A 26,358-nucleotide genomic window follows, 5' to 3' on the forward strand; every position below is an offset into this window, starting at 1 on the left:
ACGATATTAATTTATCCTCCTCCTTCTACTAAATTGTAAGGCTCCCCATAACCATATACTGTTGGCTACGCCACTGAATATTTCTAAATTTCCTTTAATTCGTATACTTACACACATCCAACCCCACGCTGTTTACGCGCCCAGATGTATTGAATATTCTGAACGATCGGTTAGCGCGTTATTTCTTCGCAGGGTAGTCTTTTTATTATTGTCATCTTTGTCATTTTTCCATGTTTCCATATCTCGTTTTGACTGATATTCCCTGTAAGCAACTGTCAAATTTAGCCCGTACACCATATATTTATGTATGCTTGGTATCGCACAATAGAGTTACACTTTTCGTTTTAAATACATATATAATTTCACTCTAATTAAGAACATTCTTTCTAAAATACATTGCAACCATTCCAAGTGTATTTTTTGAAACAGGCGATACTGAAAAGTCCTCACAAAATGTTTTATAACATGTATGTTTTTAAGTATGTTTTTATGAATTTCTGCCCCACTAAGGATTTTATGTGAGTGGAAAAAGCAACATTCCAACTTAGCACATCATATATAAGTATAGTGCGTTCACGTAACAGAAGTACAGTTCGGCAAATTTCTTTCAAGTTCCCATGCTGAATTTTACAGCAGCATCCCTTCCTCTCTAAATCCCTTTTTCTCCTCATTTGCAGGATTGCAACGTGTTCACACTCATTGTGCCAGTATGATTTCTTCCCACTTCTTTCAATACAGGGTTCCCACAAAAAAGTGAAAATCGATTTCCCTTACATAAATTCCTGAATATAAATGGGGGACATTTTGTAACGTAGACGGGCAACCGGGGCCTGTCAGACCCAGTACATATTTTAAGTGCAGAAAATTCAAAATGCAATGTCTATCGTCACATACTGTTCCGGCTAATCTAGAATATATATACTTTTGTCAAGCAGCAAATCTTTGTGTAACCCTTTTGTAAGGCAAACAGAATAGTAAATCCGATCCAGACATTTTTGTAACGTAGACGGGCAACCGGGGCCTGTCAGGCCCAGTATATATTTTAAGTGCAGAACACGTAAAATTCAATGTTTATTGTCACCAGGGTTGCCTGGTTTAAATCATGTTTTTTTAAAAAAAAAAAAAAAAAAATCAACTGGTTTAAACCAAAAAACGTAAGTAAAAGTGTAATTATTCGTAAAATCTTGATGAACACACATTTGTGGGTTATCACGTTTCCTCCCGTATATTATTCGTATTATATTCAAACCTAAATTCCCCATTCATTACTCGAAGAGGTTATACTACAAAAGTAACTTTTTTAAATATCATTTTATGAATGTTTCTTTTGTGATTTTTTAAGTGTTATTATTGTTATGCAATTGCAATCAAAGAAAAATTCTAAATATTGTTTCGTTTTAATAATGTTTATTATTGATAAAAATGCAACAAAATGCTGTACTTTATTTCCAGGGGGGGAGCATACAAGCCCCACGAGAGGAATTTATTGAAATCAGAAGTATCTTTGGTATCTATTTATGTATAAATGGGTCAGAGCCAAAGTGGACTCATAATTCACATCTGTATTCACTATTCTTACTGATATGCAAATTAAGTCGTTGTATTCCTTTAACTTGGACTAATATAAGTCGTAGTGAACTGACTTGGACTAAATTAGTTCTTCTGTACTCTGTAGTACTTGGAAATTGTCCATATGTAATTCTGTATAATGGTTCCACTTGTGCAATTGTTAATCTTTTTGTCCTTCTGTCCTAATGACTCTTGACGATTATATTAACAAATATGTAAAGATCAGTCAACGTATTTTTATAAGGAGTCCTTCGTGAATGAGTCGGCAGACGTATCGCATTTGTGGCCAATTAGTCCCGGTTTCGAGTTCAAATGGAGGCCAATTTCTCTTGGATGTAAGCCGAGAAGCGGTTTGGATTCTGCTTTAAGCTTATGTGACCCCTTCCAGCATAACCCGGTTGCTGCATACTAACACCAAGGCGAAACAAGCTTATTTCTGTCCATATGTGATATAAATACATAGAGCAAATTATTTAAACCAAGGGAACCTGGTTTAAACAAAAAAAAACTGCTTTTTTGTTTTTGTTTTTCAATAAAAACCATGGTTTTTGCCAACCCTGATACTTGGTCTTCTTCAGATGGAAAAATACAATCAAATTGATCAGGTTTTAGCAGACAGAAGGCAGTCTAGATTATCGTTGACAAAACAAAACAAAACAAAACAAAACAAAAAAAGGTTTAAACAAAAAAACGGGTTTTTTGTTTGTTTTTTTTTTCAATAAAAACCATGGTTTTTGCCAACCCTGATTGTCACATACTTTTCCGACTAAAGGTTACAATAGCCACGTGTTCAATATACAATTATGTGACCATTTGATCTAGTATTTCACAGGAATTGCATTAAAGATATACGGGGCCTCCTAGGCCCCGGTTACGTCAGGAAAATGTTTTCAACTTTTTAAAAAATAATCCAGTAGTTTTACCAACTCGATATGTTCACGATTTTAACTTCGACTAAGGATAGAAGAACTCAGAATTTTATGTAATCGAAATATGTGTTATTATTGAGAAATTCGAAGAAAATGGAGATATTGGGCCTGGGAGGCCCCGGTTGCCCGGATAAGGGTTAATTACAATGTATATATTTGTTATGTTCAATATTTATGTTATTTGCACAAAATTTATCAAGTAAGTATACAATAATATATGCATGATACAATACCACATACCTTGACATTGCAAACTAGGCATTTTTTCTGCTTGAGAAAACAATAAAAAGCAATATAACATGCAGTCAAGAATGTATTGCCAACTCTCCCTGAGACATATTACTATCAATCCTAAAATTAAATGAAATGAAATCTTTTAAAGTTTTACATTCCACGATTATGCCGTCTAGGCTAAAGGAGATGGTGATGATGAGAAATGAATGAAATGGTGGAATGAAACTGTGGGAGGAAACGGGAGCACCCCAAGAAAACAAACGCACACAGTGTTTGTCCATCACAAAGTTGAGTGCCGCGAGCTGGAATCGAACCAAGGACACTATGAACTAGAGATGAACGATCTACCACTAAGCCACCGTGGCCCTCTATCAGTTCTAATTTTGCCAACTCTGAGAAATGTTAATCCTCTCATTTACATTTTTAAACAGAATTTTGTTTTGCTTTCAATTCTTGAATTTGTCCTACGAGAGCGTCTATTCTATTTGTTTCTTCCTTGCTTCCAATTTCTTAACTTCAGCACTTAGTTTTCATTTTTCACCTCTGATTTTACTTTTCTCTGCACTTTTGATTAGTTTCTGATTAAGGTATTCATCATAGCGTCTCCGAGCTGAACGAACTGGGAGAAGCATTCTTCGATCAACAGGAACAGATTCTACACCTCCATTGTACGTAACTGCATCATGCACCCGCCTTTCTGCTATCAGAGAATCTTCGATTTGGTTTTCTACAATAAGTGTCTTATTGACTAAGAACTCGCCCTCTACTGAGACATTATCGTGGGATGAAATTAACATTTACACAATATTCCACAAATCAGATTATTCTTGGACATTACCTTTGCAAAGAAGTCATGAGACCCCTGGATTCCAGTACAAAAAGACATAAATTCACACTTTGCTTTCTCAGCTACAGAATCAGATATTCTGTTATGTTCATGCAGAGTTTGTAGGATGTGTTTCATCCTAGTCTGAGCAAGTTCTGGATTCTTCTTTTGTAGCCTTGGGTCTAAAGGTGACAGAGTACGTATCAATTTGTGCTTCAGAGGACTCCTTTCCACAATCTTCTAGATTGAGCCGAGTAGAAAGTTTCGACAGTCAAGCTTGAAACCTAGTTTATCTGATGCTTTCAGTTGTTCTTCTGCCTTAAAACCGATGTCCACGAAGATGACAAGTTACACTTCGATTACTGTTTTTACATGATCCATTATTCCCCTCTCTGTCTCACACACACACGGTACTCCCTCAACACGAAATAGCAACACTGAATCAATGTTATCATGGAAATGCTGTATCACTGTAGTTTCTTTCACATGTCAATCTGTACAACTGATAGAGAGGAAACAATGTTAGACTGAAAAAAAAAAAAAAAAAAAAAAAGGATGTTACACTTGCAAATTTACGTTTCCTGACTTTCCACGACATTTTACGCAAAACGCATGATTTCCCTGAGTTTGCCCGATTTTCCAGAATATGGGAACACTGCAATACTATGGCTAATATAAAACAGATGTCAGGCATTAGCTGGTCTTGGGAAAAGGGAATCGATTATATCGCACACAGCGTTTGGAATTGTGGCAGCCAAGACTCCACGTAGAGTTGAGAACTGTCAATTGTTTGAAACGAAGGTTGTGATTGGCCATTTAGTTATCAGGGGTGTTTTCCAGAAGTTTCCCTTCCGTATGAGTGGACAATAACTTATTTATGGCACAAGCCACCATGTAGAAGGCGGCATTCTATATATACGAACTGCACTTCTGTTGAAGACGTGAACTACATGGGATACGGCACAAAATATAGACCATTTTAATGTATTTCAGGCTTTCCAATGCTAATGAAACGAAAATATAGGAAATCACGACGAAAAAATATAGGAGCTGTGAAAAAGGAACATTTCAATTATCCAATAGAGAGAAATAAAAAACATGGAAATTACACCAATTGCTATATGAACATACATTCTGCTCTGAATATAACTAAATGGGTAATTATCTCGTTGCAAAATTTTATACGAGTTTCTTGGTGTTTTCGTACGTAGCTCACCAGTACTAAACAACGACCATTAAGAAAGAGTAAAAAGCGTCTGCATTAGAAAACATTCTGCAGCTGGCGCTTTTAAAGTAAAATATGACTATGTGTAACATATTCTACAATTATTTGCCTACAGTTAGTGCAAAATGTATTGATACACCTAAATAAATTATTCAAAAGTCTTTAAAATCACTACTCCATAGAACTTTTTAATGAATATGGCGAAACTAGTTTATTTTTTGTTCCATTTTGTAAGTGTATGAATATTTTTGCGCTAACTGTATATTGTTTGATGTAATTATCTTTAGACAATAATCAGGAAAGGACGAAACACAGAAGAGTCTTCATTCAACTACCCTACTGAGGAGACAAAAGGCCTTCCAACCACCCATACTTTATTTCCTTATGTTATTTTCACAAGTAAAAGAAGCAATGCCACAAAAATATAGGAGGTTTCGTTAAAATGTAGGAAATATAGGAGTTTATAGGAAGAGATGCAAATATAGGAAAAACAGGAGCATTGGAAAGCTTGGTATTTACCCAACAACACTATACAGCTGCAGTGCCGCAGGTAGTGGTAATTGAGAAATTATGGAGAATACTGTGTGAAATACTCCAGATAATAAATTAAACAACACAGGTGAAATAAGGAAAGTTATCAATATCACACTACAGTGCAATATCGAGTTTTGTCCCCTATGGATTCAGTAGACTATTTCGTAATTGGTGTCACTTAAACAAAATCTAAAAACAAATAAATACTAGATACTCCCTGCCACTAATTATATTTGTTCAGTTTTCTGCATATATATCAATACATAACTGCCTTCCCCTACGACTTGAGCCACATACTCCTAACACGTGCATTTGAAATCACTTTTACAATAGCTTACTTACTTTCTACGGAATTCAAGAACTATACAAGGCTTGACATATTACATTCTAACTATAGACGGTTTACTTTTTATATCAATCTTATTTTCTCTCCATCTTCCAAGTTAAGTTCATATTTAAATCACACTACCAAACCACTAAGACTGCTACCCGAACAATTACAATGAAACTCCAATTATCTGGACAAGCGGGCTCTGTAGCAATCTGGATAGGGAAAAATCCAAATAATGGAGCAATCGTCAATAACAGGTACGAGCCGCTGCATTAAACTATCTCGATCGAATTTCTTAAGCAAATCATGTCATGCTGCAGTTATTAATGAAACATTTTCTTGTGAAACATTATCTAAATTATAAGGCGTTTTCGGAAAACTTTGTCCAAAGAAAAACATACTCTCAAACGTAAACGTGGATTTTTCATAACAAATGACTTATAACGTATTTAGGGTTATTAATGAAATATCTGTTTGTAAAATATCAATAAAATCGAGTGAGTTGTCTATGACAGAAAAAATCTACTGCTTGGCGATATTTTCACAAACTGATTTACGCAACATTATAGAATTCCTAATGAAATATGAATACATTCGCCTGAGTCATTAAAAAAAAAAAAAAAAAAAAAAAAAAAAAAATTGCCCGAAGACAACCCACCCCTCGAAGAGTAAACTACCCCTTGTATTTTTTCCCGAAAAATGACTTACACTACAGTATAGGGCTGCTAATAAAGTATTGATAAATTAAATATAAACAAAATCAATAGAGCGATCTTCGAGAAAATCACTTTTTTTTTTCTCCCGCAGCCTTCAGTAAACTACCCTTATCTTTAGCAGTAGGAAGAACGTTTGGAAACTTCCCCTAGAAAATTATATGAAAACCTTCAGTTTAAAATTGGTGCGGACACGTTGAATTCTATGGCGTCTAGTGAGTGAATATGCTTACATTCGGACCAATGAACGGACTTATATCGAAAAATCACATTTCTGGTATGTAGGGGGCATGAAACGTGTAAATCCGTTGAAATCTGGAAATCGATTTGTTTGAAGATTTCCATACTTTTTCTTCCCTCGTATCGTCGCTTGAAAGTAAAACAGATTATGTTCTAAAACAAAAACTCTAAAGTTGTTTTTGTTTAAGAGGTTCATTCCCGTTGTGCCTACTTCCCGTTCTGCCTACAGACCCTCCAGCACTTTAAAGAAAATATTTTTAATTATCTTATCTCTAGGCAGAACGGTAATTCCCGTTGTGCCTACTTCCCGTTGTGCCTACTCTTTCGAGACGGGGAATTATGTGCAGGGAGGAATATTTGTAGGGAATATTTCTTTAGTATTTCTAAAAGCTTCTGTAAAAACAACCACCACCTCTACAAGTTTCATCATACATGGAAAATTGGTTGACTCAGTTGCAAGAATGTTAGACATTGTATGTGAAACAAACATTAAAAAAAAAAAAAGATCTAATATCAAGCAATTTCAGAACAAAATTTTATTTGGGTTTCCAGTAGTTTACCTCCAGCATGCTAAGACTTGCAGTACTAAAAAATGCCACAGTTCACATCCCCAAGACATGTCTGGCCAACTATTAAACAAACAACGCAAGAGGATGCATAAGGCGGCCTTTAAAAAGAGTGTTTGTCTCCATCATATCTCTTTCCTCGAATTGATTGATTCAGTTGCCAGTAACCCGTTTGACATTGTATCTGAAACGAACACGAAACAGACTTACTTCGGGCTAATATCAATTCATTTCACAACCGAATTTTAATCGGTTTTCCAGTAGTTTATCTCCAGCATACTAAGGCTTGCAGTACTAAAAAGTGCCACAATTCACATCCTCAAGACATGTTCGGCCATACATTAAACAAACAATGCAAGAGGATGCATAAGGCGGCCCTTTTGAAAAAAAAGAGCCTTTGTCTTTTACATCACTGCTCCTTCTTTGGCATTACCTTAACAGGTAATTTGTCTTCTAACACGATTCTATACTACATGCAATGTTACATATACTTATATTGTCAATGTAAATACTACATATCGTCAATGTTAATACCATATATCGTTAATATAGCCAATATATTTAAAACATCTCACCATCACTGTTCTAAATGCAAACAGTATGCAACTGCATCTGTGTAAGCCACCAAGTCTATTACATGTGATTCCAGACGTGCCTTCAATGATTTTATTTTTTGTTCAATTCGCTTATATTTCAGCTTTGGTTCCTTCGGCTTTTTTCCTACCTCCAACATCAGCATACAAGCTTCATTCTCACTCTGTTCTTGCTGCAACAGCTGTACAAATGTAAAAATATTTGGATGTTCTCTTGTAAGTTTTCTGTTTAATTTAGAGTGCCAGCCCTCTACAACATTATTTGTTCTTCCCTCAACATTATCATATTGGTTGGGATCGAACCATGGACCCCATGCACCAGAGGTGAACGCTCTACCCCTGAGCCATTGCGGTCCCATTTTTTTCTTTTTTTACAATATAAGTACGACATATTGCGTGTAATACAGAATCATGTATAGAGGACAAAGCACCTGATCATATATAGAGGTGATGCCGGAAAAAGATCTGTGATGTAGAAGACAAAGGCTTTTTTTAGAAAAAGAAAAGAGACCGAATTATGCATCTTCTTGCATTGTTTGTTTAATATATGGCCAAATATATTTTGAGGATGTGAACTGTAGCACCTATTACGTACTGCGAGCCTTAGAATGTTGGAGATGAACTACTGGAAAACTGAATAAAATTTTGTTGTGAAATGACTTGATATTAGACCGAAATAAGTTTATTTTCTTGTAACTGAATCAATTAATTTTCCATTTCTCTGTAAGTATTAAAAAAACACATCTCTACTAAAGTAGACGTGAATAACGCTGCTAATAACAAAACTGTACCTAGTCATTTTTTCTGAGAAGAGCAAGTAAGATAACATTTAAAATATATGATGAAATTTAAAGGAATAGTTATTCTTCTTACAGAATCTATTAGAATTACTAAAGAAAAAATCCCTAGAAAAGATCCCTCCCTGCACAGAATTCCCCGTCTCGAAAGAGTAGGCAGAACGGGAAGTAGGCACAACGGGAATTACCGTTCTGCCTACAGATAAGATCATTAAAAATATTTTCTACAAAGTGCTGGAGGGCCTGTAGGCATAACGGAAAGTAGGCACAACGGGAAGACACCGTTTAAGAAAACGGTAGATTCGGATAGTCTTAGAACACAAGAGTACAGAAATACAACTAACTGTATCTTTGAAATTAGTGAAAAAATGAAATCTTTAAGTTTTACGTCCCACGATTATGCCGGTTAGGCTAAAGGAGACGGTCGGTGATGATGAGTGAAAAGGTGGAATGAAGAAAGTGGATGGAAACGGGAGAAACTCGAGAAAACCCACGAGCACGGTGTTTGTCCACCACAAAGGCCACATTTGAAATTAGTTAAATATCAACATAGATTTATCCATGTATATATACTATATGTATTTTCACGAATGAATATACATATACAGTTCGTATTTCAATATTTATTTACTTTCAAAACGTATCTTCTTTTATTTGCTGATATCGATCCGGATCAGGATTAGAAAATACCGTATTTGCGCGAATATAGGCCAAACTTTTTTCCTGAATTTTGGCTTGAAAAATCATGGTGCGGCCTATAATCGAGATTTTTCCCCCTCAGATAATAAACTGTCAATTTCAAAAATGACATGTACACTTTTCTTCTGGGTTAAAATTAATACCATTACAAGTTACTGCAGTTATTTTTATAAACCTTCAAGGACTTGAGAAGAAAATACAGAAAAGCAAAAATTGCCACCTTCATTGGGTACCGGCAACACCTTACATTGGCACAAAAAAAAACCCTTGTACACTTAATACTTTTATTAACACGAATACGTATTTTGTTATACACTGTATACAGTACCTGTTCTTGGAAAAGAAACGCAACTTTCATTTAGCAAAACTGCGTCAGCTTGTTTGTACCCACTTAAGCACAATTACTTCCCACCATCGCAGCATCACCAGCATCTGATTTTTCGCCCTCGTCCTTCCAATATTGATCGCCAAGCAGCCAAAAAGCCAACAGCACACTTCTGAGATAGATGCACTTTGCAAACTGGCTCCTGCTGTCGAAGTTCCTTTGTTCATAATGTAATTTCTATAGAATTATCTTACACTAGCTTTGTGTGAATGACGGATACACACTTCCAAAACTGCAACACACAACTTTCTCGTAAATTTTGTGATGAGGCCTATATTCGATATTTACTTTTTCTATAATCTCGTGTCAAAAGTTTAGATACGGCCTATATTCGCGCAAATACGGTAGTTTTCTGGGCTTTCGCCATCTATGGCTATGTTAGACCGTTACGTATGACGGATGACGTTCCTTGGTGGTCACACTAACCGAGGATAGGGAAGAAAGGAAGCGGCCTAGGACCTGCATGTTAGTTATCATCCCGGCATTTCCTGGTGTGAATGAGAGAAAACCCTGGAAAACTTCACTCAGGATGGCTGGGCTGAGAAAGCTTTTACACTTGTTTGACAGTGTGTCCCAACCGGGAATCGAACCTGGGACCGCTCTGATATCGATCCGGATAACTGGAGTTTCACCATACTACATACTCTTCCACAGTACAAAGTTTCCAGCAGAATAATTCTGTTACAAGAGAGAAACAACAATGATATTCTTTTGATAACGCAGGCTGAAATCTCATGCACAATATAAAGATGATTTCTTACTCACCTCAGGGGCCATATATCGCTTGGTTCCCACTCTGTTGTTAAGAGGAATATCTACGGTGTCAGTGCTGGCATCATGTCGAACCGCCAACCCCAAATCTCCAATAGCGCAGATTCCGTTTTGTTTCACTAGGATGTTTTTGGACTTGAGATCTCGATGCGCTATTGCTGGTTTACCTACAAGAATAAAACATGTGATATCACTCAAGAAGTAATTAAAATTGTCAGAAACATTACAGTATACAATAATAATTTGATAAATTATTAATACTAACTGTATTATTAACGTCATGAATTGATTGAGTTGATTTTGAGTTTAACGTCCCTTTCAGCAGCGAGGCTATATGACACGGGACCTACTGTTTAACGTGGAATCCAAACCACATGAGCTTCCGCCGGGATTAACATCATGAGGAAGTGGAGTAAATACAATAAAAACTTCCAAAATTCATGGCTTCCAGATAAAGAATTTAGCAACTTAATTAACGAAGTGAGGAATAACAGTGAAAAAGGATATTGTAAACGTTGTAATGTACTTCAGAACCCACAAAGCTGACTTAAGTAAACATGTCTCCTTGGAAATCAGAAAGATAGCCCATCTTATACTATCATTTGCCCAGTTCATTGCACATTGTAGCTCTACTGCTCCTGACGTAGTATGAAGTTTTCCCTAACATACCGCCACCAACAGTCCGAAACTACGATCGCCGCCTGATCTTTGTCAATTCAAACATCTGACGTATTTCCAATTCCAGGTGTTTCAATTAAAGTGTATAGGTGCAAAATATGAGTAATTCATTTTTATGTTTTGGCTACCATAGTACAAATCTGCTACTTTTGGAGCACAATCTCGCTACTTTTTAATATTCAGACCTGGCAACACTGATTAGGACGATGGAAACAGATAGTTATTGATTTTTATTCATATGTTCTTTAACACAAAATTACAAGTTGGCTATGTTGTAGTTGAAAACTCTGGTACGTAAAATGAAGAAATTGAATAAGAAAAGAGGCTTACTTTGTACACTCATGTCCAAAATTATTGTCGCATATGTATAAATATGTTATTGTAGGAATATAATTTGATAATAACTTTGCCCGGTATTTCTTATAATGTTAGTATGTGTATAATCGACAAAGACATGTATGTGGGAAATTTCATGTCAAAAGAGCATTAAATAAGAACAACAAAACGATAATAAAACTTTCTTGTCCATTTAGCAACATTTTGTTTTACTCATTCTAATTTTCGTATTTATAATTCTTTACCAATGATATTTACCATAAATATACATTTTCCGATTATACACATAGTATCAGTATTAAAAGTACCCTGCAAAATCAGTATCAAATAAAATTCTTACAAGAATACAGTTATAGATATGCGACAATCATTTTGGACATGAGTGTACATCCGTGTCTGTTGCTTTAATTGAAGATCTCCTTCCTCTCTAGAGCATGTGCTGATGATGTTTCCAGAAAGGAAAAAAATATTCAATTCCGGTAACAAACACAGCACAAGGTAAGTAAGTTTTCTTACGAGTATGTGCCCTATCTATATATATAAAAATGAAAGTCACTATGTTTGTCACTTTGTGTGGATCATCCGACCGATCTCAATCTAATTTTCAACATAGATGAGGTTCAGGCCTGGGACGGTTTTTATCATTTCACTTTGACGGTTCAATTTAGGGGCGGGGGAGGAAAGGAGATACGTTTAAAAATGATTGAAAATAACCGATATTAGTGTCGAAACCGAAGGTTTTGGGGTCGCTGAGATAAACAGTGACACTTCCAACGCCGTTTAAAGCCAAATTAAGCCTCGCAACTTGGGGGGGGGGGAGGTAGAAGGTTATTAGTGTCGAATCCATAGTTTTCGTGGTTCCTGAGATAAACAGTGACACTTCCGATGCCATTTAAATCCAAATTCAACCCCGAAACTTGGGGAGGGGAAGATATACATATAAAAAGGAGTTGTGCATTAACGTTTTTATTTTATCGCAGTGAAGAGGGAAATCTACGATAGTAGCTTCTGTAAGTAGAAACTCTACGAATACTTTCAATGATGCTTCATCAGATTAACAGAGGAAGAAGTAGAAGATGAGAGAAATCTAGATTAAAAAATGTTTAATCCTTACCCTTACCTTGCGTCCCAACTATCTCCATATGCAGATGAGCTAAACCAGTAGCAATAGACAAGGCCATCCGGATCATTCCTGCTGTATCAACTGTCGTTCTATTCAAATAGTCGAACAAAGAACCGTTTTCATGGTAGTCCGTTATCAACCACAGCTGCGTCCAAGTTCCATTATCTATAAGAAAGAGAGAAATACGCGATAATAAAATGATGTGACTGTTGACTCCAAATTAACATCCGGAGATCGTATTTTATCTGCTATTAACAATGAAATCTGTTTAACTAGGTTTGTTATAAAGATAAGCAGAGACATAATTTTGGTTTCCGTCTCCTGATAATACATCCAAACACACAAAAAATAAATAAACAAATAAATAAAATAAAAGTTCTGTGTAACTGATCCCGAGGTATGGATTCGAGGTATTCTGTTACACAAAATCCAAATTTCGAAATCCCAGGACGATTGACCGTGTCAATTTTTTTGTTATGGGTGAAAAACTTGAGCGATTTTGGATAGGAAAGTTACATGTAGCATAGCAATACAAAAACCAAAAGCTCTGTGCAGCGGATCGCAGCAGGGGCGTCATTTAGGGAGGGCAGGAGGGGGCAATTGAGGAATACATATGCTTTAATAGATTGTCTATTAATATACTAGCACAACACGTGAGATTCTTATGTCAGTGGCAGGCCAACAACTAGAGGAGGACCATGGGGGCCTGCCCCCCTAAACTTTCAATGGCCCCTCCAGACCTCAATACAAAATGCTATTATTAATACAAAAATCACAATTTAGATATTTGTAAGAGAATTTTCATGACTCGCCCCCCCCCCCTTATTTTATTCATGGCTCCCCAAACTTCTGTGTCTGTTTGCGGACCTAGTCAGTGGTGCTCTTGCCCCTCCCAAGCGAAGTCTGAAATGACGCCCCTGGATCGCAGGGTATGGATTCGATGTATTTTGTTATCCTCCCTATCCAAAATAGCTCAAATTTTTCGCCCATAAAAAGGAATTAACACGATCGATCTTCCTGGGCCAAAGGCTAGTCTCTTTTAAAGTCATAAAAAACTATGTAATGCCAAGCGTGTTTTGTTCCACATTCACGCTTCGGATAGCGTTGAACTTCAGACAGTTTGAAACTTGAAAATTTCACTTGAGTACAGAGTTTTGTTCCTCAAATGTCAAGTGTGAATCAGCCATTTTGTCACTATTTTATGTTGCACGTAACATGTTACAGTGACGAGCGTGCCGACATTTGAGGAAACACCAAGCTACATAATGATAATTCAAATCAAGTTCGGAAACAATACTCAGATACCATCTATTGAATTATGCATACTTCTCTAACGGACTCTGTATTTAGAAGATAGCTTGTGTGTATAACGCGAAGGTATGTTTGCATAATAGCAAGCTGCTTATATATATATATATATATATATATATATATACACTCATGTTTGTACTTTGTGTTGTACAAGTTACCTATGTTTATATCAGTCACAAATCGGTAGTTTAAAATAACTTTTGTACTCTATCTCAATTATCATTTTTTTATTTTTATTTTGAGGACACCTTTTTTGTAGTAAAACATTTTTATTCCACATAATTGCTTTTTCTATTTTTTGACTGGGATTAAATTTAAGATCTACCAATAATAATTCAGTCGTACGATATGCATCTTTAGCGTACACTTAAATGTTTCTATAACGAACACCAGTACAACGAAATGATTAAATTGTAAAATTATTTCTAGATCCCTTCCCCTGTCAAAATTTAACGTGTGTTGAAACATTTCATTTAAAGGAATTTTAAAGTTTCTGCATAACGAATGAAAATTTCGTCTCTTTAAACTTTTTTTTTTTTTCAATATATAATTGAAATTCATCCTATTTTCACTGTTAAAAAATTTATACCAAATTAATTTCGAAAGTCTGAAAGTTTTGTTAAACTGATGTTTCACATTATTCTCAAACTTTTTATATTAAAGCCATTAGTTTATTCCCCCCTCTGAGGAATGTAATGCCTAAACTAACCTGCAATTCCTACAGAAACAAGAATATCACTTACCTTTATTATCAGCTGCAATAAATCCTAGAATGTTCTCATGCCGAAGCATGACAGTCTGATAAATTTCGGCTTCACGAAACCACGATCGTTCTTCTCTTGAAGAAAATATTTTTACAGCAACATTTTCGCCTCTCCATCTTCCTCGCCATACTTCTCCAAATCGTCCCTTACCTATTATTTCCACCAGCTGAATCTGCCGGGCTATGCTACGTTGAACCAACAGTGGCAAACCTGTAAACAAAAAAAGAACATACACAATAATGACAAATCAAAATTACAATAAGCAATTCAATTGAACTGTTGCTCAGAAGTATAGAGAAACTTAGAAATATTATTGATTTAATTTTAAAAAATGAGGACTGAAATCAAAATATTCGGGGAAATTTCCGAGAAACAAAATATTTCTTGAAAAAACAGTAAATTATTATTATTAGGACTGAACGAACGGTAATAGTGTTCACTGCTACTATCTTCGAGAGAACTAAATGAATTATTAACACGAGGTCGATTTATTTCGCATTTTTTTTTTCGAAAACTGCGCATTAGGATCTACATCAAGCAAGTCATTTTATTCAGTTCAATGGCATATATTGTTTCATATGTCTCATTTTCAGACACTTTTCTTTTTTTTTTCATTATATCTAATAATACATGAATATCTTGCATGCGCTTTAGAACAACGCTGGCTTTGCTGTAATGTTTTTTTTATTATTACGCAATTTTATGAATTGGTATAGGTTTGCCAATTTAAATTCTAATGAAAGGAAGAAACAATCGATTTAAACTTATTTTTACACATCATATCCTCTGTAGGTGCGAATTCAAAAACTTACAAAGAGTGAAAAAGTGATTTAATTGTACCGAGACTCGAACCCGGGATTTTCAGAACAGCCATACACTTTCTCACACTTCGACGGGTTTTCACTTAGACTACGTGGCTTAGATCTAGCTGTTGTGCTTGTCATAGTCTGAGTGAAAAAACACCGAAGAGTGAGTGACAGTGTATGGCTGTTGTGGGAGTTGACTGCGTAGCGTAGTTAACGCAACGGTACGGTACGCCGAAGATCCCGGGTTACTCAGAGTTCCGGTCATGTCATGCACTTTTTCACTCTTTTGTGTATTATTATTATTATTATCGTTATCTATTTTCTTATATTTTTGTAGTGAACAAATCCAATTTAAATCAATTGTAAATAGATATCGAACAAGGCGGTACTGCATAGTAAGGAACCAATTAATAGCGTCATGAAAAATATTTCTGTATTGTATAGTTATAATTATTATTATTATATTTTCAGATGTAAAATGGACGTAGGCTTAACTAGGATTTCCTTGGTAAGTACAATAAAATAAGCAAAAAGAAAATAAAGAATAACGAGTTAAAGCGCAGATTGTAACACAGATTTCTTAAAGGCCGCGGTGTCTCGGTGGTAGTGCGTTCACCTCTGGTCGTATGGTCCCTGGTTCGATCCCAGCTCGCGCCAAGTGAACTTTGAGGTGGACAAATACTGTGTGTGCGGGTTTTCTCGGGGTTCTCCCGTTTCCTCCCACTTTCTTCATTCCACCATTTCATTCATTTCTCATCATCACCGTCTCCTGTAACCCACCCTCGTGGGACGTAAAACTCAAAGATTTCTTTTTCTTTTTTCTTTTCTTATTTTTTTCTGTATTTCTTACATACATCTAATAAAATCATCAAACACAAAATAAAAGGATAATGGATTAAATTGAAGACTGTAACTTTAATTTCTTGGATTTCTTTCATAAATGTAATAAAGTAATAAGTATAGAAAAGGATGATGAGTTAAAGTGAAGGCTCTAACTCGGCTTTCTTCGATATATCTAAAAACTCGGTTTTCTTTGATATATCTAATATATTAGACAAACAAACCGAAAACAAAAAGATAGCAAGTTAAAGTGAAGGCAGTATCTCAAATTTCTTTGATAAATCTAGTAAAATAGATAAACAACCAATAAACAAAAGAGAACTTGAAGAGGCTGACGATTTCAAGTATTTGGGAAGTATTTTGACGAGAAACGCTTACTGTACCAAAGAGATCAGGTCAAGAATTGCCGTAGCTAAAGAAGAACTCAAGAAGAAAAGATCACAGGCTCAACATTGGACTTGAGAAGAAGTTGGTCAAGTGTTATATATGGAGCATAGGACTGTATGGTTCAGAGTGGTTCAGAGACTTAGACATTACGGAAGTTACAGAAGAAATATTTGGAGAGCTTCGAAATGTGGTGTTGGAGGAAAATGGAGAAGATAAAATGGACAGAAAGAGCAACAAACGAAGATGTTTTAAAATAAATAGGAGAAAAGAGAACACTTGTAGGCAGCATCCTTCGTAAGAAAGCCAATTGGATTGGACACATCTTGCGAAGAAATTGTCTTTTTCACACCGCCATAGAAGGAAAGATGGAAGGGAAGCGAGGAATATGAAGAAAAAGAACACAGTTGATCAATGATTTGAGAAATAGAAGAAAATATTGGGAGTTAGAAGAGGAAGCTGAAGATCGAGAAACGTGGAAGAAACATTTCCAGGCCCAAATCTAAAATTGAAAACAAACTCATTAGTCCAGGACCTGCCGAAACGAATAATAATAATAATAATAATAATAATACACAAAAAATAACTTAAAAGTAAAGACAGTAGCTCGATTTTCTTTGACAAATCTAATAAAATAAATAGAACAGAAAAAACAAAAAGGTAACAAGTTAAAGTGCCACCTTACCTGACCCAGATCCACTAGTTGTCATTTCAATCATATCCTTGATGGAAATCTTCCCTAAGATTGGATGGTCCGGTGCTTCTATGGAGTTCTCTGCAGTCCGCCGGTACCGATCTATTCTTTTCTTCTGCTGCCAAAAACTATACACAATAACCACTGCGAGGGTGAAAAGGCAAATTGGCCCTGCAATAATTACTACTAGTTCCCATTGTTCTAGCGTTGCAGAATCCGTGGTAGGGGTGGTCTCTGAGGCAGATTGTAACGTTTATTAAAGTTTCGTACACCAAGAAAGAAACCATATATTACGCAACATTAACGAGTTTTAAAATATTGTGTATATATAAAAAATCACATTATATTTTACCATTTAAACACACACACTCACACACAAATATACAAACACGAACAAGTATTGAATAAAAAACCACGTTTATCCTAAACTATGTTTTTCGCTAGTTAAAACACCTATTAATTTTAAAATCACACCTATACTAAAAATAGTAATCTTTTGTTTAAAAAATAATCTATTTTGCTACTTTCTTCAAATTTCTGAGGATAACCTATCTTCATCATAAGTATTCTGCCATTATTGGCAGGTCACTTGCTGCAACTGAGAAGCTTCCATGCTTCACAATCTTCCGCTAACCTCTTCGCCTTCACATACGATTTCTCTGTTCTGATATCTTCTATTAATTGTATTCTCATTCGCCCCTCCTTCTCTTTTCTGCTACCATACCCTCTAGCACGTCCCTTATAATACAGTTCTTTTTAGCCAATGTTCCAACCAGTTTCTCTTTCTTTTCTCAATAATACCTAAGAGAAATGGTGGAGGAGAAAAGAACACTAACATCCTCTCCGCTCGACCCAGCTAATTCTCGCAATTTTTCTCCACACCTATAGGAAAACGAAAATCTATTTGGTTAAAATTTTATGCCAAATCTTCAAGGAAAAGTTCCCATGAAGTCAGACATATGATTAACGCAAATGTCTGGTACGCGCAGTGGCGGATTTGATTCCGAGTGAAACCAAAGAATTTTCATTTTTGATCTACCATCGTAAAGATATTGGGGAGGTACTTGAAATAGTACGAAATTCCAGTTCAGAAAAACAAAATGTACTGGCGCTTGGAGTCTATAAACTGACAATACAGCATCTAGCTGAAATATATATCAACCGTGTAATAGTCCTTCGTAGAATGTAGTAATCGGAGTATCTTTAGGTTTTATTCTTCAAGTAAACCAGGTTAAGTCCATTATATTTTGTTACATAAACAGGATAGCAGAAACATTTATATTGGAATGGAACTTTTCGACGACAATGTTCTGCAGCCACAAGATGTAGTCTCCAATCCCATGAACATTTGTTTCTCAACATTTTCGCCAATAAACCATTTTGAATCGCCTCTTTTCTGGCAGGCAGAAAGTAATACGCAAAACTTGTGTCCAGATTCATTCGAGTTGCTAGCAAGTAGTGTTACACATACGCATAACCGCCCATCCACGCCAATAAATACAAGTTTAAATGTTACTCTCGACGTGTTAATTGCGGAGTGGTAATTGTAATTGGGAAGCATTTGTTTCTGCAAAGAAAGTGCGAAAGAACTAGACGTTCAGCAACAATTCATGACAGCTCTCTTTCGCCTTTTATACACCAAGAATGAAAGAGGAGAAAATATAACTTCGTAAACTACGATGTCACTACGGTTGTAACGAACAGCCTTCTGTAATTTAAAGTTGTACTTATATCGTTAAAATTAGATCAATTCGGAAAACATGTTTTGAAATTATATTTACTCTCATATTGGTAATGGACTCCTGGATGAGTTCATTACCAAGTAACATGCATCATTTAATTATATTTAAAAAATCGAAAGTTACACCAAAAAAATATTTTTATTCAACGGACAGTCTTTAATAATTCACTGCCGCACATGAGAAACTAACCGGAGGCAGGAAGACTGGTATGTCGTTCCATAAGTCTCCACTACACCATCCTTTTTTTCATCAAGTTTATAGCAATAATTGTATAATGCACGACTATGCTGGTTCTTGATTTGGAAAAATAGAATGCAAAGATTACGCTGAGATATGACGTAATAGTATTTTGTATTTACTCGTACAATGGCCAATAAACTCCTAGTAACAACATTGTCTTCGTTTATAAGTAATCAGAATATTTGATTCTCGCTCAGCAATTTTGCGCTTCCTATACCGGAGTTCGCTGGATAATACCTCAAGCACCTCCCCAATTGCCTCTCGATACTGGGTACTGGGTTAGATATAAAAATATATATACCCTCAACGGGCAATGGACATCAAACCAAAGAAAGGAATACTAAGTAACTGGTTGTAATATTGTTCTTAGGAGTCACACATTTTATAGCCCTTTAATGATCACACAGATTCGAATATCTGTTCAACGTTAATTACCGACTCTGTGAGTGCAATTCCACTTTTTTTCAATTATTTAAAATTTTGCGAAATCTAATACGAAAAATACATGATTCAAACACTGATAAAATCACCAAATATAAAGGTAATTTTTATTGAGGTGTTTTTTATTATCCTAACACTTTAATTTAATAACTGTTTACAACAGAGGCGTTCCATCAGAGATAATCACAAGCTTTGGGGTTACACAATTCCTTTCAATATCGAAGTTATATAAGACGTCGACCTAACCACATGAATCCTTACCGCGAATCGAACTTGGATCCACCAAATCAAAGGTGAGGACTACAATCATTTTATACCGAGGAAGCCCTAGCTTTTATCTTCATTCAACTTGCAGACACAAGATAAATTACTGCACGAGTTTTCTTCAGCATCAACTAAATTGGAAAGTGGAAGGGAACCAATTTTTTGTTTTTATCTAGAACAGTGGTTGTCGACGTTTATTTTCGTCATGATACAGCCTTCTTTGTTAACTATACCCACAGTATACTAACGTACGAGTTAGCAAACTGCAACAGATTGCCTCGGGTGCAATTTCTCCTCTGTTCTAGTACGAATTGAAGTATTGTTTTAAAAAACGAAAGCTCGAAATTCTCATCAATTACTAGTATCCATTCTTGAACATAAGTATTTTTCTGAAAATTTTTTGGCCTTTGGAATATTTTTTCTTGTTATACCTATTTTATTTATATGTTTCCCACCTTTACACCTGCACTGTCACATTGTATTGAAAGCTGCGTCGAACACGATATGCTTGACCTTCCTCGGGGTTCTCTCATTTCCCTCCACTATTTCATTCCTTCGCATCATCACCGTCACCTTTAACTTGCACGGACGTCAAACGGCAAGATTTCATTCCGAAATTTCGTGGCAGAAAAGCCAAATATCGAAGCACACCAATTGAGAACCACATGTCTAGAACGAGTCGAAAGTGTGTGTAATGAAAAGCATAATGGACAGGGTAAATTTCCATTCGAAGTATGGGTGGGCATTAAAAAATTCTAATTATGTTTGGGTCGCTTTGGATAAAATTAAAAGAAAAAATGCATAGGAGAGATTTTTTTGTAATATTTCCTTGATTCCCTTGAAAAACTTTTCTGGTGATACCTCTGATAAAGACTTTGAACAGAGAAAGAAAAACTGAACACTGCAGAAGACATTTTTACATAGTAATTTTTATGCAGTAATTTTGAATCTGTTAATGTCGTACGGCAGTGAGCAAAACACTTCCAATATGTTGAATGTAGTTGAATTCAACTCAAAAGATAAAGGATACTTTCTGAGTCAAAGAAGTCAGATGGCCCTCTATTCTCTTGACCCAACTTGTTGGCACTCAGCGCAGAAACGCCTGTCAAACTTTCACATGTCGCGAAATGACGGAAGTACTGCAAGAGCGGCACTCCATCAAATTTTGTCACAAGATCTACTTACAGGTGCGCAACAAAGCAAAGTCATGTTGACTGTTTCCTTCTGACTCTTGCGGAGTGATACATCCAAGACAGAGCATCATTAGCCGAAAACATTACCGAAGGCTGTTATCAGAACAAAGTTATTTATTATAAGTAGTTTCCTAAATGAGCTTCCGTAAGTGCCAAATAGAATCAGACGCATGTTCAAAGACTAGCGGCCTTGTGTTTTGACGTTGGTATTCTTTTGACGTCATACGACTTTATTTTATCTTTCAGTTCCGTATATTTTGCAATGAGTTCAGTGTTGCCATATTGAGGAATAAATCCCACGGCGTAGGAATTTTTCTCGTGGAAAGGGATTATATAAAGAACCATTACCCCAATGACCGTTGACCTTTCCTTAATCTCCTTCAAGAAGTAGTAGGATTTGTCTTACTATTTTTAGTCTCCATTATTAAAATAAACGGAATACATACTTGGATTTATTGAAGAGAATCTCGATCAACTGAACCATCAGAGCATAAAGACTTAAGTAGTAGCTTTGCTTCATTGAGCTAATAAATTTGTAATCTTAGTAATGTGTCAATATCTTTATCGTTTCCTTAAATCCTTTCTTGGGGCGTTTTGCTTCAAATGTCAATTGAAATAAGGTATCCTCTTTCTAGCTGCATGAAAATTGGTTACTCTATTTTGTAATCCTGTAAGCAGCAAACGAGTGGATGGATCTATGCGCAGCGACAACTTCACAATCGCATCACAACACACCTGTCTATTCTTCAGACCTGATTCACCTTTCTCCTTCAAAATCACCAGTATTCTATCACTTTTACTTCTTTAAGGTCCCCTTATCTGCCGACACTGGCGCAAATCTCGGTGGGGGGGAGGGCGACAAGTCCCCTTCAATCTTGGAACTGGGAGGGGACTGTCCCCCCAATAATCCGATTTGAAATGTGTTTTTTGGGGAGAAATGTGATGATTTGTGTACGACTGCCAGAAAGGAAAGTGAGATCAAATTGATGCTCCCTCAGAATAAGCCTCAAATCTGCTCACTTCAACTTCATAAATATATTAAACATCGTTTAAAGAAAAAGAAAAAAATATGGGAACGGTCTTACCCCCCCCCCCCCCTCCAATGTTGAAGACACATCTGCCGACATAGCACCTCCTGATTTTTTTAGCAGTTCCAAAAACTGAACATTCCGCTAAGAGAGACCCGCTTTAAATTACGAAACAATATTAGCTGCAACGTGACGGTTTAGGTGTGCGTATTTCTTACAAGGCTTTCCGAAATGCTTCCAACAATGATAGTAGAAGTGTGTGCAGAACCAAAGGGTCGCCCTTGCAAGAAACTACAGTATCAGTTGAGAAATTTTTGAAGGGACTATTTGACTTCGTATAGGATAGGAAGATGTCATCACGCTCTTCCGTAAATTCACGTTTCCTGGCTTGTGACTCTATGTATCTCTGATGCAAGGTCTCAAATGCCCGTAAATACATAATGCATATATGAGTTCTTACATGTGATCATGAAAATTGTACAAACAAACAAAAAAATTGAGATTTCTCAATATGAAACAAGAATCAACGTTAAATAAGCTTTACTCACAACAGTGAGAAACAACACTATTATTTCCATTTTTCCTCAGTAATGTTGTTTCTGTATCTAGTTGCATACGTTAAAAGACAGCTACAATCAAATATCAACTTAGTTTTATACGAGCATATCTTATTATTAATTAAAAAAAAGACAGCAAGTAAATTCAAAAAACAGTTTTATATGACAAAACATACTTATTATACATAGTTACAAAAAAATTAAAATTTACTCAAAAATATGTATTTATTAAAAACCTCAACTACAAAAGTTTATATTAAGAAAAGTGATACCTAGTAAATACATTTATCAATCATATAAACATGCAATTTGTCAAACACCCTGAAACACTAATACCAAAACTAAACTAGAATAATCATGCAAATGCGTGCAGTGCAGGGGTATATACAGGTGAATCTCCACAAAATATAGTATCGCTTCTAACATATATTTAAAGACGAGATTTTACTGACCTGTATTGTACCAGCCAATCCCTATGTGTCATTCTGTTTTACTCTCAGTAGAAGGATGTTAAGTCATCATTCTTGAATTAGTACGAATTATAAGAGTTAATAAAGCTTTCCAGGGGGGCGAGGGAGAGAAACATTCTTAAGAGTTCCATTTCGTTAAATAGGAGACTGAAAAAGAAACTGCACGTACCACATCCCACACATATTCTTAGTTGCCAGCGGAGTCAAAGAGTGCACATATTCTTTACAGGCACAAATGCACACGCTCAGAATCAAGTTAAGAAATCCTCACACTCCAGTACCAGGAATTACTTCATTCCACATTCACCAGCATACAATATGAAATTATTATCAGAAAGAAACGAATTGGGACAATAATTACTCGATACACAGAATGGTTGCTACACGTCTGTACACTTCACAGCATTTTTTTTTTTCGAGGTAAATTCGCCTACTTCTTGTTATTTGTCGAAAGGATCAGACTACGTACTACAATATCTGATCGTATGATTGATTTGATACTAACGGCATCACGTCTGAATAAGACGAAATTTGAAACTTTTCATACCCTTTACATAATTTTATAATTATAATACATTACTGAAACTAATAAGTTATGTAATATAAAGTATATCGCTTTTATTTTTTATTTTTATTTATTTTTTTTTTATTTTTTTATTTTTTTTTACTGTATTCCATGCACAGTGAAAAATGAAAAAACATGCTTTCCAATTTAAATGAAGTAATACAGGAGTACTCAATACGAGTATCCTATTTCTTAGTATATTTTTAAACAATGTAAACAACTAACATTGTGTTATTTATGTTTACAAACTTGTCGAAAACGATTTGAGGGCAGTTTTAATTTCCAACATTGCTCTCCCCTTACTGGCAGAAAGTATTGCACTTGCCGCGAGAAAAAAATGCTGTGAAGTTAGATAACCCCGTAGAATTCAAGATTACATTACGTAGGAACCAAAACAACATTTTGTACGACCACAAATTGCCTCCGATACTTCGAATCTGGCGTCGACAAACACAAATCTAGATATACATTCAATAAAACGAAACTACTTGAATCCAAATATCCGAGTTACAGAATCTCGGATTCCCAAGAAAAATGTTCAATAACCAACAAATGGCAAAACGAAATATAAATTAAATAAAGATCTTGAAACTTATCAACGTGGATAACCAGTGGTGATTCTTGAGGAAACCCACATCGTTAAATTTTTATCACTACAACTAAGGAAAAAAAAAGCGCACGTTAACTACTAATTCTTGTGTACAAGCATTAATAGATTAGATAAGTTTTGTCCCCTTACTTTGTTGCGTTAACGTGATTTTCCTCAAGAACCTCCACTGTGATGTACTTTAAATTCAATTTTCTACATTTAATGTAACAGACAACGTATAACAAAAAAGTGATCTGCAAATCTAGTATGTTTGAGGTCCTCATGTTAACACGTATCTTTGAGTCCACACAGTTATGCTTCTTATCAGCAAAAACACTGAATGACTGCACAGCCGCAGCTCCAACAATTTTGAAAAACACTACTCTCGAACAGATTGTCATGCTACAATTCACGTATCGAAACTAAATTCGCAAATAGTGTATTGACTAAATGATAAATCGTTGGAGGCAAAAAAACGAAGATTCAGTACATCGACAGACTCAAGTGTTTATTATGAAAAACTAGCATATATTACCCGCTTCGCTGGGTTGAAATAAATAATTTAAATGCACACGGATATTGCCCATTTTGGATCCTTTTAATGTATGTCATCCCTTCTCATCCCTCAAGTGTCAGGGCTGAAAATGGACTTAAACAGCATCAGAACTGTCACTGTTCACTTCGGCGACCGCAAGAACTATAGATTCCACAGTAGTATGTGCCATTTTTGACCATTTATATATATATTTCCCCCACCCCCATGTTGCGGGTCATGGCATCGGAAGTGTCAACGTTCATCTCAGCGACCTCAAAAAATGTGGATTCAGCACTAATATCGGTTATTTTCGATGATTTTTAAATATCTCTTCCTCCCCAAAGTTGTGGGTTTGAATTTGGATTTAAATGGGATCGAAAGTACCACTGTTCATCTAAGGGATCCAGAAAGCTATAAATTCGACACTGATAGTGGCAATTTTCGGTCATTTTTATATATCTCTTTCTTCCCCTCCCCCAAGTGGCGGGGCTGATTTTAGATTTAAACCAGATCGGAAATGTCACTGTTCATCTGAATGATCCCAAAAACTATGGATTAGACACTAATATTGGTCATTTTCGATCATTATTATATATAGCTCCCCCTCCTCCACGCTGCGACACATGGCATCAGAATTGTCACTGTTAATCTCAGCTACTCCTAACACTATGGATTCGACACTAATATTAGTCATTTTCGAGCATTTTTAAATGTTTATTCCTCTCCCCTACGATGTACCCCCCTCCCCAACTATCAGGGTTGAACTTTGATTTAAAACAGCATCAGAAGTGTCACTGTTTCTCTCATCGACCCCAAAAACTATGGATTAAACACTAATATCGGTCATTTTTGATTATTTTGAAATTTCTCTCCCCTCCCCCCTACGTTGCATCGTCAAACTGAATATCTTAAAGCAATCCCTGCCCCTAAACTCATGTATGTTGAAAATTTGATTGAGATCGGTCGGATGGTTCAAGAGTTATTAAGTTACAAAATAATCACTTTCAGTCTTATATAAATTGATTTTTACATATCTCCTCCCTCCCCCTCCCTTCGGTTGCACCGTAAAAGTGAAATGACCAAAACATCTCAGGGCCAAACCCTATCTATGTTGAAAGTTTGATCAAGATCGGTCTGATAGTTCAAGAGTTATTAAGTTTAATTTATTTTTATAGATTTCACCCCTCCCCTCAGTTCTACCGTTAAAATGATATGATAAAAACCACATCAGGTCCGAACCTCATCTATGTTGATTTTTTTTTTTTTTTTTTTAAAGATCGGTCGGGTGGTTTAAGCGTGATGAAGTCACAAAGACAGTCACTTTTATTTTTACATGTATCTCCCCCCTCCTCCTCCCCTTCGTTGCACTGTGAAAGTGAAATGAAG

The 26,358-nt window shown here is 35.8% G+C and overlaps 1 protein-coding gene across 3 annotated transcripts in view; it reads right to left on the reverse strand.

The window, feature by feature from the left end:
- Positions 1 to 26,358, reverse strand: part of babo (TGF-beta receptor type-1 babo) — a 118,273-nt gene that overhangs the window by 27,942 nt on the left and 63,973 nt on the right. For 2 of the 3 annotated variants that reach the window (XM_081744178.1, XM_081744176.1), the window contains exons 4-7: positions 17,340 to 17,582; positions 14,604 to 14,834; positions 12,541 to 12,714; positions 10,407 to 10,579 (exon numbers count right to left, since the gene is read on the reverse strand). In XM_081744178.1, coding sequence (XP_081600304.1) covers positions 10,407 to 10,579; positions 12,541 to 12,714; positions 14,604 to 14,834; positions 17,340 to 17,582 — 821 coding nt within the window. The remainder of the gene's footprint in view (positions 1 to 10,406; positions 10,580 to 12,540; positions 12,715 to 14,603; positions 14,835 to 17,339; positions 17,583 to 26,358) is intronic. The other variant, XM_081744177.1, reaches the window with a different exon arrangement.

The sequence above is a fragment of the Thermobia domestica genome, chromosome 17 (genome assembly GCF_964235325.1).
Source record: "Thermobia domestica chromosome 17, izTheDome1.hap1.1, whole genome shotgun sequence".
NCBI classification, from domain to species: Eukaryota; Metazoa; Arthropoda; class Insecta; order Zygentoma; family Lepismatidae; genus Thermobia; species Thermobia domestica.